This window comes from Cebus imitator, unplaced genomic scaffold (assembly GCF_001604975.1).
Source record: "Cebus imitator isolate Cc_AM_T3 unplaced genomic scaffold, Cebus_imitator-1.0 Scaffold96, whole genome shotgun sequence".
Classification (NCBI taxonomy): domain Eukaryota; kingdom Metazoa; phylum Chordata; class Mammalia; order Primates; family Cebidae; genus Cebus; species Cebus imitator.
In genome coordinates this window covers 430,102-444,759 of record NW_016107411.1, presented here as the reverse complement: position 1 = coordinate 444,759, position 14,658 = coordinate 430,102, and the positions used below count along the sequence as shown (strand labels likewise).

Sequence of the window (14,658 nt, the reverse complement as noted above, 5' to 3'; positions counted from 1 at the left end):
TTCAACACGTGGATAGTCTGAGAATGCTATAAAAATAACTTGTGACATATGAGAAGCATGTGAAAATTGCAATATGCAGAGTCCAATGAAAGTTCTAGAATTCACAAGGGGTAAATCATTCATGAGTAGAGAAAAGTTTTCATAAAGGATATGAATTTCAGTGAGGTCTTAAAGGAGGGGAGGATTTTGAAAATGGAATCTAAAAGCAAAATAACAAATTCTGTGTGAAAAGCAAAGCAGGCAAATCTAGGAGAATAAATGATTCAATGGAGTAAATTAAAGAGAAAAAACACTTGACTTCCCTTTGGAAGCAGTGAGACCAGGACAAGGGTCACAAAGGAAGAGTTTGGCAGGATATAATCACTCTTTCACACAGCCATTCTCCCTGCAAGGAGCAGGAAGAACTGAAGACATACAAAGGAGGGCTCAACATTGTGTCAAAGGCCCTTCAAGATTTGATTTCTGTCTTCGTATAGAGTCTCATCCAGCCCTATATCCCTCTCCCAACTTTATGCTCCAGCAATATCTAAACAACATGGAATACACAAACATGCCCTGCCCTGTCATACCTCTCTGCTAATCTATCCTCTGTTTCCTTTAGAATGTTCTCTCTCTACCACTCATCTCCTACTAATTTCCATTCAAATAAAATATTCTCTATAAAGTATTTCCCAATTGTCCCAAGCCAATTTAGTTGCTCTGTTTCCTATATAAAAGGTATACTTAGTTTTATTGCTCCATCGTAGTCATGCAAAAATCATTGCTATCTCCCATATAAATTATAATATACTTGATACTATGTCCAGAACAAAGTTTGGCACCTGTCAAAAGGGTACTACATGAATGAATGAACGAATGAATGAATGAACGAACCAACGAGCAAACAAAACAGAATGGTCATATGAACAAGCAAGAAAAAGAGAAAGGCTTAGAAAGAATAACTGTAGATTTAAAAAAGGAAAGTAAAATATAAAAGAATTATAGAAATTTGACAGAGCTTAGTGACAACTAAATGCAGATGAAGAGAATTCCAAGCTTCTGAGTTCCCTGCCAAAAGCCACTGCTCTTCTTCATCACTTTTATATTATCAGCTCATAAGCACTTAACATAAACTCATGATTTAAATGAAACAAAGAAGGAACCATCAGAGGGAGAGGAAGAAGATCCTACAGAAAGCAGACATTAAGATTCATATTTTAACTGATTTGTGTACAAATTTTGAAGTATAATTTGTTTAATTAAAATACTTTCCAGAATATCATAATTACATTCTAATGTCAGAGATCTAAGAAAAACTTACCATGTTAATTATTAACTAAAAGGACATAAGAATCATTTTTCTCATTTTCCCCTTTTTAAAATCAGAGTCTAACAAGTTAGCAAATTATTATCAATTCCATGAGAGTCTTATAGCTGAGTTTTCAGAAAAGTAAGATTAGTGAAATTAGAGAATGCAAAATGGAGTAAAGACAAAGCAACAATAACAAACTCGTTTTTCATGTTCAAGGCACCTGAGGTTTTATTTCTGGGTTATTTTCTCTTTAATAATAGAGAAGTATTAGGTACATGTAAGATTACTTGATTATTAAAATAAGACTTATTGGGATGTGATAATTGTTATAGCGCACACCATAGAGTACTTCACTGGCTATTTTGGGACAGATGAATTACAAGCTTATAATTGCTCACTAGGACCTACCTGCAGCTGGCAAGGGCTATCCCACCATCACATGGTTTGATCATTGCGTAACCAAAACAAATTAACTGTTTCAATTTTAATGAAACCCTATAGCCATGCCCACAAGCCACACTTAGGAGAGTTCACATGGAAAGTTATAGGAGACCTCTAATGAAGGGTAGTAAGCTCTTGCATAAAATGGAAAAGGAAAGTTAGCAATGGAGACACAGGATGAAGTTATACATCTATACCTGGCATTTGGTGGAACTGTGCCTGCATGCATCACACACGTCATAAATATTTGCTGTTTGATTTATCAATTTTGTTAGGACGAATGTCAGCGTGAAAAATGCTAAGATGAATTTTTAATTTCATTTTCATTTTCTACTGCCTGTCATCATCTTATAAATTCACTGCTGCCTAGGCCAATGCTATCAGTTGGCCTTGGGACAGCCTGCAGCCCCACCTGCAGGAACGCAAAAGTTCCTGTGGGGCTGGAAAAGCTTGTAAGTAAATGATTCCACCCTTTCTGCAGCTCAGACTTCCTGGAGGCCTGGGCCTGACCCACACAGTCAATATCTAGACATTGACCTGCTGCTTACAGCATCTCCACACAGCACTAATCCAGGGGCTTAAATGAATTCACAGGGCTCCTAAAGATGCCTGCCTCACTCCCAGGAGATCTGCCCCTGGACTTTCACTCATCTCAGCAGGGGGTTTCCTTTTGCTATTAAAAAGGTAATCCTTTCCTGGAAGTAACAGTAGACATGGCTAGAAAGCACTACCCCAAGAGGAAATAAAGGGTTTTCCAAATAAGCAACTCTAAAGGACAGATCATTTAAGTGCTACCTTGAGACCAGTATCCTAATAATTTATCAACACCCAAATCTGAACACTTAAAAGGTAACTTGTAATAATGTTGAGCTAAAGGAAGCATAAAGAAGGAATAAGACATGATTAGGGCAGATCTACTTCAGGATAGCATTTAGAGATTAAAGCCAGAGAACAGAATGTTAAATTTAATAAGTGCAAAGCGATGCAGCTGGAAAGAAAGAATAGCCCGGCTAAGTATGATTTAAATTGTATTGAATTAGCTGGAACAATATCTTGATGTACTGATAGAGGCAGCATGTAAATTGGCAGTTCAACCTGTGATGCCAATGGAGACAGCAGTACCAGCTCACACAAAGGGCTGTATTTTATAAAAACCCCACCTGCTACTACCTTTAAAGGAAAACTCTTATCTCATTTATGATATTGTTTAGCCTGGACTATCCTGAAGGCAAGAGTTCACTGAGGACAAATGTTGGCATAATACCTGCCCACCTCTGGTCACTGCATTTTGCTTTGTCAAATTAAATTTGGCCATGGCCTTTATGGTCCACATCATTCACTAATTCAACAAATATTAAGCAGCAGGCACCATGCTAGATGCTTTAAGGGTATCTAGAGGAATTCAATTCAGGCATACCTTGAATATATTACAGGCTCGGTTCCAGACCATTACAATAAACCAAGTCATATGCATTTTTTGGTTTGCCAGTGCATATAAAAGTTACGTTTACACTATACTATAGTCTATTAAGTGTGCAATAGCATTACATCTAAAAAACAATGTATACACCCTAATTTAGAAATCCTTTATTGCTGAAACAGGAACACCATATGAGCACGTGCTGTTAGAAAAATGGTGCCAATAGAATTGCTGGATGCAGGGTTGCCACAAACCTTCAATGTATAAAAAAACACAATATCTGCAAAGCTCAATAAAACCAAGTGCAATAAAATGAGGTATGCCAGCATCCACATAGTGTTATCTGCTGAATTGTGTACACCAAAAAGATGCTGCAATCTAAATCTCTCATACATATGAATGTGACATTTTTAAAAATAGAGTCCTTGCAGATGATTGAGTGAAGATGAGGTCAGTAGGGTGAGCCCTAATCCAATATTACTGGTGTCCTTACTAAAAGGAAACCTGGACATAGACATAGACACACACGTAGGGAAGACAGTGTAAAGACACAGGGAGAATACCATCTACAAGTCAAGGAATGCCTGAGGCTGCCAGAAGGTAGGAGAAAGGCCTGGGACAGATTCTCCATCACAGCTGAGAAGGAACCAACCCTGCCAACACCTGGACTTTGGACTTCCAGAATCCAGAGGCAATACATTACTGTTGTGTAAGCCAGCCAGTTTGTGATGCTTTGTAAAGGCAGTCAGATGAAAATAATACAGACTGGGTCACCAAAGAAGCAAGACCAATAACAACATGGCCATGGTCATCAGAACTCCTAGTGTGGGTATATCTACAGAAGCTTTGGCTCGGTTAACGAGTCCAGGTTCAGTCATTGGACAATAGATCACCACCATCCAAATCAGTTCTATAGAGGTCATCAAAGAAAAAGACGGCTCATATCCTAAGGAGAGACTAGCCCGATGGGGACTGTTTAATCCTCTAAGAAGATGATTAGAAAAAAACAGAAGTAATAAAGGTTAATGGAAAATTAATCTCAGTGACCTGTTTGGGAAAATCAAAGTTGTGAGACATGCATTTATTTCAAAAGAAAATGCAAAGGAAATTTAGAAGGATACCTTTAGATAAGGGGACAGAGATAAGACTTTAATTAGAAGTCTTCGGTATTCATTTATTTACATAAATGTTAAAAAGATAAAGGCCTCATGATAAGCTGATAAAGTTGAACAACAGTAGTAATTTTATGTAAACTCTGTAGAAGTTGGAAAGAGATTTCAAGTGACCAGTCCTGTTTCTTTGCTGGATGTTCACAGAGGCCCTGTCATAGGTATTTTGTAAATGCTCCCCAAATGCATGTTAGTTCACCGAGATCTTCAGCCACAGTCCCTGAAATCCAGATATAACTTAGACACAACTAAGAATGCCAGAGGTATAATCAAACTAAATCCCTTCCCATATGGTGATAACTAACCTGCTTGTTATTTGTGGTGCACATACCATCCCTTTACCTGAGCATGGTGAGCTCTCTCTCCTCCACATATTATAAATATGATAGCATGCTGGCAGCAAAGGACCTGTAAAATAAAGGCCATTTTGTTAGAAAAAAACTTCAAACATCAATTTCAGAGAGGTGACTGAACCTATCTATGTAAGTAGATGCAAGGTTTCGCCTGCAAAGTTCGAGCTGAACATTGCCCTTTCCATTTCTGGCCATTGCGATTGAATGCCCTTGGAGAAGGTCTCTGCATGGTGCTAACTTGGTAACAATCAATAAATGTGAAGGTCTCATCATAAACAAAGCCTTAGAACTGTCAATCTTTCAAACAGTATTTCTGCTTTGAAAGTAGTCTTTCTTGCTAAAGTAGATACACTAAGGCCAGTCCTAGGGCCAGGGTTTCCCAAATCTAAGAAAGCCTAAAAAAATAAAGCTATATGTTAATTAAGGGTAGTACAATCTAAAATGTCATTCAAAAGCAGTTTTGGGGTTGACTAGTATCAGATGTACCGTTTTTAAGTGTGAGAAATTCTTTTAAGTTTCCAAATTGAAATAAGAGTTACACACTTATAAGCTTTTCCTCAGGAAATTTGTTGTTCTGCAAACTATAAAGTGCTCCTAGACATTTTCATAGGATAAAGCCCAGCTTTCTAGAAAGTGTTTTAAAGCCTTGTTCCTCAGAACGTGGTCCATAGGCAGCGAAATCAGCCTCACCAGGGAGCTTGAAGTGCTGAATCTGAGAACCTACCTGAGACCTATTGCAACAGAATCTGCATCCTCAGATAATCCCTATGCACATTAAAGTCTGAGAAGCATGGTTTTAAAGTGCCTTATCCATCAGGCCCGTGAGTCCTAGAATCATAAGAAATAGGTTGCCCCCAAACTTCAAGACCATCCTCTGGTATCTAAAACTTAAAGGGATCACAAATCCTTTATTATAGTTGTATGAATCTGGAAACAAATATTCTACTAAACTCTCCAGAAACACCTTACACATGGCTATATCTCTTTTCTTTCCAGAACATGCAGCCTAATTGTAAACAGATATCTAAAAGCATAGCCAAATTTAGAAGAATTTATTTTACACTTTAAAGATCAGCATCTGTAGACATCAAAGATAGACATTATTTGTTCCATAATGAGGTGCTCAGTAATAATGAATACTGTGCAAAGAGCCTAAAGTGGAAAGATAAAAATTACCACACAACAGCCAGGCGCAGTGGCTCACGCCTGTAATCCCAGCACTTTGGGAAGACGAGGCAGGTGGATCAGGAGGTCAGGAGTTCAAGTCCAGCCTGGCCAAAATTGTGAAACCATGTCTCTACTAAAAACACAAAAATTAGCTGGGCATGGTGGTGGGCACCTGTAATCCCAGCTACTCAGGAGGCTGAGGCAGAGAATTGCTTGAACCCAGGAGTCGGAGGTTGCAGTGAGCTGATACTGCTCCACTGCACCAGAGTCTGGGTGACAGAGGGAGACTCTGTCTCAAAAAAAAAAAATTACAACACAGCATGACAGATCTAACAGGAAAAGGTCAGCACAGGAAGCCAGGGGCAGGGGAAGGTACTGGTACACACTTAGAAAGTACCTGACCTAGGTGGGAAACTCTGGGAAGGCTTCCTGAGCTGAGTCTTGAAGCAATGCACCTATACGTATAGTGACTGTGGCCTTAGGTTAGGGCAGGTCACTAGACTAGCAAGGAGTCAACTATCTTACTTCAAAAAAAATCAAAATGTGATTTTATCGAGTTTTTTAAGCTTCTTTAATATTTGAATGCATGAGCTATAACTGTGACAGCCCTTAGGAATATTTCTCTTCCCCTTCAACTCTCCTACAAGACACGGAGGAATGACAAATGTCAAACACAAGATGCACTACTCAGAAGTTGGCTGCAAACTGTAAGGGGGCAGGAATAGCAGAACTGTACCTACACATTTGCTATTTGATCACACAGAGTGTCGATGAAACTGCCACCACCAATAAGGGGACAATAAAGAGAATTACATTAAAGTTAATACAAAAGTCAGGAAAATGTCTTCAGCAAAGGACACTGGCTATTTGGCAGATGCCCTGCTGGGAGTAATTGAAGACTCTCAGTGTGACCAAAGTGTCCACTCCCCTCTCTGAGCCCCTCTCTTCTTCCTGAATTTAAACAGTTCTTATCCCATTTCCTTCCCTCTCACTTATTCTTGCGATTTCTCTGACTCATTTTCCTTCTCCTTCACTACCTCCAAGTACCTTCCTATCTCTAATTCAACTCGCTTCTTTACCCTTTTAATCTGCCCATTTTTGCACCCCTTCCTTTTGTGAGAAGAAGGAGCTAAGAGAGAGAAAGAAGGACAACAAAACATCTTTTTTCCTTTTTTTTTTTTTTGCTCTTTTCCCTTTTCTTATCTAACAACCCACATTTTTATTTCCCTTTTCTATGCTCTCTTTTCTTTCCTGGAATCAAACCTCCATTGTCAGTATATAACCATTTCTCCCAAGCACAGAGCTTAGAAATGATAGGAAAATTGCTTGACTCCTCTACTGTACCATTGTAATTCTTGGGAGTTCTTGGATTCTCCTAACCCACTGCCAGGTCAGTGACTGAGAAAGAAAAGAAAAACTTTCAAAAATGCAGTAACCTAGTATTTTCTTAGCATTTCTTAAAATGTAGAACAATTCTGAGTTATTCGAATAAAACTGTAAAACATATTAGACAAAAGGTTTCATTCTACCCTAGTTCTCCCTAAGTGTATTTCCTCCAACCCACCATAAAACCAATCCTTTTGTTACACTTACTCCTTTTTGTGCATATCCCCAAAACCCTCCTGGAATGACTGAAACATGCTTCATTACCAGTAAGAGCCAGATAAATGACAAGGCAGGAATTAACAGACTGCTTCTTTACAATGACACAGTGTAGCACACAAAGAGCCTCATTTAATGCCCCATCAGGAAGCCTTATAAGTTACAGCTTAATAAATATATGAAGATTATCGTAATATAGAAAACATCTGGTGCCACTTCCCACATGAAATGCACTTAACGGAGAACTCTACAGAGTAGGCTCTGATATGGCAATCTTGCATGTAGTCTTTGAATTGCAGAAAAGTAATTTGGTTTCCTTTAGGTATTTCACTCTTTATTTTCAACCTATGAACTATCAACAAAACTTTGTAAACAAATCTGATTTCCCAATCTTTTTATCCCAGCCCCTATATACCATATATGCCCCTGAAATATAGTACATATTCCCAAAATATTTGCTGAATGAATGAGTTGACGAGGCAAACGATCACTGGCCAATCAACATAAGCCTTAAGACATAACTGAATTAAGTATTTGAAGGAAAACAGGGCCGGGTGCAGTGGCTCATGCCTGTAATCCCAGCACTTTGGGAGGTTGAGGCAGGTGGATCACTCAAGGTCAGGAGTTTGAGACCAACCTGGTCAACATGGTAAAACTCCAACTCCACTAAAAATATAAAACTTAGCTGGCACACCTGTAATCCCAGCTACTTAGGAAACTGAGGCAGGAGAATCGCTTGAGCCCAGGAAGTGGAGGTTGCAGTGAGCCAAGATTTCAACACTGCACTCCAGCCTGGGCAACAGAGTGAGAATTCACCTCAAAAAAAAACCAAAAAAACAAACAAAAAAAAAAGCCAGTATTTAAAGGAAAATATCACACAAGAATGTACTTTGAAAATTTCCCCTAGACTTTTGGCATTGACAGCTGATATGGCTCTGTGTCTCTACCCAAATCTCATCTCAAATTGTAATCCCTACATGTCGAGGGAGGGAAGTGACTGGATTAAGGGGGTGATTCCCCCATGCTGTTCTCATGATAATAAGTTCTCATGAGATCTGATGGTTTACAAATCAGTTTTCCCTGCTCTCCTGTGCTCTCTCTCTCACCTGCTGCCCTATAAGGTATGTCTGGTTCCCCTTCCACCATCATTTTAAGTAAGTTTCCTAAGGCTTCCCCAGCCACACAGAACGGTCAGTCAATTAAAACTCCTTTGTTTATAAATTATGTAATCTCCGTTAGTATCTTTATAGCAGTGTGAGAACCGACTAATACATCAACTAATCATAAGGTCAATATAGGGTCTTGGATATAACTTACCTCTAAGAACTAAAATGAAAAGAGGGTCTGCTTTGGGCGGAGATGCTGAGCAGTCAGATGTGACAATATTCTGTCTGCAAATGAAATGGAAAACTCTAGAAAGCAAACAAAAGTTCTAAAAAACTACTATTTGTTCCCATGATACTCTCTATACATATCCCATTATTGGTGAAGGGCTCATTACAGCATGCATTTCTTCAAAGGTTTCTGAGTTATACTGGAATATCAGGACCTGATTACAGCCCACTATGATTTCCTAGGCAAGCCAAAAAGAAACCTCCAGAATAGATCTGCTCTAAAGATCAGGAAAGGGATTGGAATCCTATTTTGCAGAAGGGGAAGGTAAGTTGAGTTGTGTCTGGATAGAACCCAAAGATCCCTATCTCTCTGGATTTACTTCTGAATTTAGGAACTAGGTTAGCAGTTCCCCAATCAACCAAGAGTTTACTGGAAGAGCTAGTAGTAGGAATTTGTTATATCTTGTTCTAAATCTCTTAATAATTTAAAATATATATTTTATCAAATATCACCAATAGTGTTCCAGATATTAGAATCTACCTTGTGTTCAAAAACTATGAGAGGTACTTTCTACCATTCATACCATTGACATCATTGGACTGGGATCATAACCCCTCCAGAAAAGAACTCTTTAGAAACCTACCCAATCTATCACAGAGAAAGAGAGCTTCTTGTATCTTTCAACTCCATTATCCCTGCAGACTTGAGCCAGTTTTAACAAATGCACTGCACTTACATCTGAAAAAGATTTGACCCTTTGAAGAAGAAAATGTAGACATTTCTAGGATATATGTATTTTAGTGTAACTCTAACCCAAAGTAAAGTATTTTGCAAATACTTTAGAAGGTATTTACTAAAGTAAATTTACTAAAGTAAAGCCTTGGTAAATTTCTCCCACTTTTCTACCATTAGATAATATTCCCTTTATCCAATCCTATTTCTCTACAACTATCCACTTTTTCATCACCTAGTATAAAAATACACAAGTACAACCATTTCTTCAGGTCCTTGTGTCCACACAAAAGCTTCTTTGTCATGTACAATTTATATTAAATACATTTGTATCCTCTTCTCTTGTTAATGTCTTTTTAAGAGGGGCATCAGTCACAAACTTAGGATGAATGAGGAAAAGCTATTTTCTCCTTCTACACCATTTTAAAGCAATCCCTAGGTACTGCTCATATTACGTCTGCATGTCGTGAGGCCTAGTTCTGTTATCATTCAACCAACAAGGGTTCTAATAATAAGGAACTAGAGAAAAGGAAAATGTTCTAACCTTTTTCCCTTTAAATTTCACTTTGAGATTTCCAATATAAGTTTCCTAGTTATATAAAAACCATAGCTCTATGATTTCAATCCTGTAAGTCTGACTTCATCCTTATTTCATTTCCAGAAAGAAAAACATAGTTGCATTTGCCATCTGAATTCACTACCTACAGTTCCACAGCTATGTTTTTGTACTGGGGCATTGAAAGACAGAAATAAGTAGGGACAAAAAAGTCTGTTACCTCTGAAAGCCAGATGTGAGTCCCTTCTCACCCTGCAAATCACATGCCATCCTTTTCCAGATCAATTCTTTGTTTAGTTTCACCAGTATATCAGCATCTTTCAATTTCTTCTACTCTCATCTCAATAAGCTATGGCTTATGGAAAAGATAAACCTGATTTTTTTAAAACCTGCTTCCTTCCATAACATTTGTTTGCATGTGTGTATATATATACATGTTCAATTCTCATATGATTTCCAAATTAGTACTCAAGTTCAAATAGTCAAATCATGCTTACAAAACAAGATCTACAAAGTGAAAACAGATTGATGGAGTACCCTTACCACCACTTATACCATATCCCTGACAGATACGAACCACCCAGAGGATCTGCTTTTCAGTCCCCAGGTGCAGCCAAGCCCTCCACTAAACAAGGCTTTTCCTGACTGAGGGACTGGGTGAATGCCTCTATGAGAGATCACTGCATATTTTCATAGTTTACAAGGATAAAGCAATTACAGCTTCAGTTGTTCATGAATAAAGCCTCTTTAACATTTTAATGAGAACATTAACTCAGCTTCACTTGGTTTGGCCTCTCTAGGAAGTCTGTTAGCCTAAGAGAAAGTTTCTTTAAAAACCAGTAATGAAATTGCAAGCCTCCCTGTGCCCCACAGCATAAGTGGGCCACAAACATTGGCTGCACTGTTTCTCTCCTGAAGTAGCCTATATATTTTGATAAGACTACAGTTTGGTAAATGAAAGAAGGCATCTGAAGAAATACGTCTCTGCAGTATTTGTGTGCTTGTATGTGTTCACTCATTTTATATCTGACTTGTCTCCTAATTTGCTTTTTATGTTACACACAGCTTTGAGTACAATGTGTGACTCAATAAATGTTAAATCATACTTTTCTGCAATTTTCCTTTAATAATTTTCTACTGCCTCTGTTCACTCTTGCAGCGTGACTGATTCCCACCAAGGCTACCAAACTGCCATTCGTCTGGAGACCCATTAAATTCAGCAGAAAACCAGCAGAGCTTCAGAAGCCAAAGGTGAACAAGAAATAATTCCCAGACTCAGTGACTTAACATGAATTTCTGCCTCTACTCTGAACAAAACCTGGAGCAGAGTGAATGAAGAGAAGACTTGTCACCATAAGAGTAAAGCCCAAAAGAATGAATGTCCAAGTTTTAACTCTTTAACTCTTCAAACGTCTGTTGAGTATGTACTATGCAGCCGCAATTGTTCTAGATACTGGGGATACAAGCCAGGAACAAGACAAGACTCTCACTCTCTAAAGTTCTAATGAAAAAGACAGGCAATAAACCAAAAAAAGAATGTCAGAGGGCAATAGGAGCTATGAAGAAAATACAACAAAGTGACAAGAGGCTAGATAAATAAGGTGAAAATTTAAAGCCAAGCAAACCAAAAAGCTACAGTAAATCCTCAAGATCATAAAAAGACATGGAATAACCTTAAAAGCTATTACTAAGTGAAAGAAGTCAGTCTGAAAAGGCTGCATTCTATACCATTCCAACTACATGACATTGAGGGAAAACTCAAACTATGAAGACAGTGAAGACATCAGTGGCTGCCAGGGGTTAGGGGGGTGGGAAGGGCAGGAGGAATAGGCAGAGGGCAGAAGATTTTAAGGGCAGTGAAACTATTCCATATGATACTACAAGAATAGATACATGTCATTATTACATTTATCCAAACCCATAGAATGTACAACACCAGGAACAAACCCTAATGCAAAAGATGAACTTTCGATGATAATGATGTGTCATCACAGGTTCACGGATTGTAACAAATGTAGCACTCTGGCGGGGGGTGCTGATAATGCAGGAAGCTATGCATGTGGGAGCTACATGGGAAATCTCTGTACATTCCACTAAATTTTGCTGTCAACCTAAAATTGCCCTCCAAAATAAAGTCTGTTTTTTAAATCCTTAAGAAAGAATGTGGTGAGCTAAAGAACTGAAGAGCCCAGCTTGGCTAAACCACAGTGAACAAGGTAACCAGTTGTGTGATTAGAGTAAACCAGGCAGACCATGGTTAGAAGCTTGAATTTCATCCTAAAAGCACCAAAAAGCCACTGAATAGTTTCAAGCAGGACTTCTGACTATGTATTCTACATTTTTGAAAGGTCACTCAGGCTGCTGTATGGAAAATGGATCATAGTGAGGCAATCAACAGAGGCTGATGATGGTGGTCTAGTCTAGGATAGCAGCATCAGAGCAGTAGAAGTAGATGGATTTGAAAGAGGAGCTGACGGAATTGGTGGTGGACAGATTGGATGTAGAGGATGAAGAAGAAAGCGGAATCAAAGATGATTTCTGAATGGGAGAAGAGATCATGCACTGAGATGGGGGAGACCCTGGCTACAAAACCACACAAGGTGCCATGTGTCATGGTCCAGATCTCTGGAAGCAGTGGGAGTGTTCAGCCCACTAAGGGAAATCAAGTTCAGCTTGCTCGATCTCTGCCTCAGCGTGAATAGCAAATGTGTGTGTGTATACACATATACCCATGTATATGTATATATATACATGAATATATGTAAATACATAATTTTTAATACTTTTTTTTGCAATTCAAAGCAAATTTTAAATCACGTCAGCAATCTTTCGAAGAACAGAGAGCCAGGGTTGTTATTGTCCCAATTAATAGGCAAGGCAGCCGATGGCAAATGAGGTGAAGGGTCTTCTGAAGGTCACACAGCAAGCAGTCAGCAATGCTGAAAGGAGGGACCCAGCTTCGTTTCAGGAGTCCCTGTGGTACATCACACGCTCTGTCTATCATCTGGAGCACACGGGGCACCCCGCAAGCACTATCCTCAGTGTGAGAACATTTTCAGATGAGGTAAGGGTGGGGGTGCTGCTGCCTTGCCCGTCATTTCCTTTTTGCTCATCCCATCACAGACACTATTTTAATAATCCATAAAATGTGGCTGATAAAACTGAAAGATCGTTAACACCAAAGCAAACTTTACAGAGAGCAAATCAAATGTTAAGGTAGATTGTGGCATAGATTTTTAGAGATGTTTAAATTATGTACCACAAGGCCTCTACTGCATAAGCTCTTCAGAAATCCTTCTGAGGGCTGCACAGGTGGAGATTCCTCGTGCATGGAAGGAACACACGCCCAGGACTCACAGGCCTTTCAGTAGCCTCATCTGGAATTCTTCATCTTGTCTTTAGGTTTCTCAAAGAACATCAAAAGTACAGGAAGGACACATTTTAGGAAAAAAGACAAAAACACTAGAACCAAAGAGTTCACACATCTGGTGTTTGTAACATTATTTAAAGGAATACAATTTATCTAGATGAAATTACCACTAAAATAAGTCAGATCATATTTAAAGAAGACACATGCTAGGGGCTGGACTGGGAAGCCTGGACACACTGTTTAGTCTGTATACTACCTGCACAAGTTTCAAAAATATGCTTTCGTTTTTCATCTACCAGGCTTTCCCTAGGAGCTGTGAGGACTCCCACCTCATATTTAAAAGTCTGACAGAGAAACAATGAAGCAGTGTCCGCCTCTGTGTTTGTCCCTATGAGTCATACATTTTCTGTTCCTACTAAGCGTGGGTTGGTTTTTTACTTGTTGACTTGCAGACTTCCTCTCTGCTGCTTTTCTCTAATAATATTTTTCCAAAGGACCCCTACCTTGCAAGCACAGTTCCACTAAGGAACAACAGGCAATTATGCACAATCACAGTGATCACAGTTACTGGGGCCTGATATAACTGGACTGAGAATACCCACAGAAAGGAGTTCAGGGAAAAGAAGCTTGAGATACCTGATCAGCTGCACCCCGGCCTCCAGTCTACAGATTTAGAAAATCACTTGTCAGGACTGAAACCATGGTGGTCATATGTGTTGCCTTCTTATTAAGATGGAGTCATTTCTATCTATTACTGATTGTCTTGCCAATACTTTCACAGAGGTACACGGTAATACACACTCAGCACATGCAAAGTAGAGTTGAAACTTGCCCTGCTATTAAACACTCAGGTGGGTCACCCTCTGAAACTGCCCACCGAGTCTCCTGCCAAGACCCTCCATCAAGGCCTTATCTCCCTGTCCATTCTGTCCTACAGAACCCTTTTTACTTCTGGACACACCACCTTCCTGACTATTTTCTCATATCATTAAATTTTTCTTTCCTTTCTGGGAGTGTGGTCAGTGAGATTTGCAGAGAATATAGGAAAGGCAGATGGCAAGAATGAAGGTAAACTGGGAGTAATTTGGAGGGTTCAGAGAGCCTGCTCCCAGGAAAAGCCGGAGTCAGGCATGGAGATGGACTGATGGTGGGAGGCAGGGAGAGCAAAGGGCACATGAGTGGGAGTGGCCAAAAGGAAGCAAAGGGTCAGGAATGAGAAAGA

At 39.2% G+C, this 14,658-nt stretch overlaps 1 protein-coding gene across 5 annotated transcripts in view; it reads right to left on the bottom strand.

The window, feature by feature from the left end:
• ENOX1 (ecto-NOX disulfide-thiol exchanger 1) overlaps nucleotides 1-14,658 on the bottom strand; it is a 619,238-nt gene that overhangs the window by 499,141 nt on the left and 105,439 nt on the right. For 2 of the 5 annotated variants that reach the window (XM_037741175.1, XM_037741173.1), the window contains exon 2: nucleotides 4,664-4,729. The exons of 1 other annotated variant lie outside the window; for it this stretch is intronic. In XM_037741175.1, coding sequence (XP_037597103.1) covers nucleotides 4,664-4,694 — 31 coding nt within the window. In that variant the 5' untranslated portion in view covers nucleotides 4,695-4,729. Of the gene's footprint in view, nucleotides 1-4,626; nucleotides 4,730-8,760; nucleotides 8,842-14,658 lie in introns of those variants that run through there. 2 more of the 5 variants (XM_037741174.1, XM_037741177.1) reach the window with 2 other exon arrangements.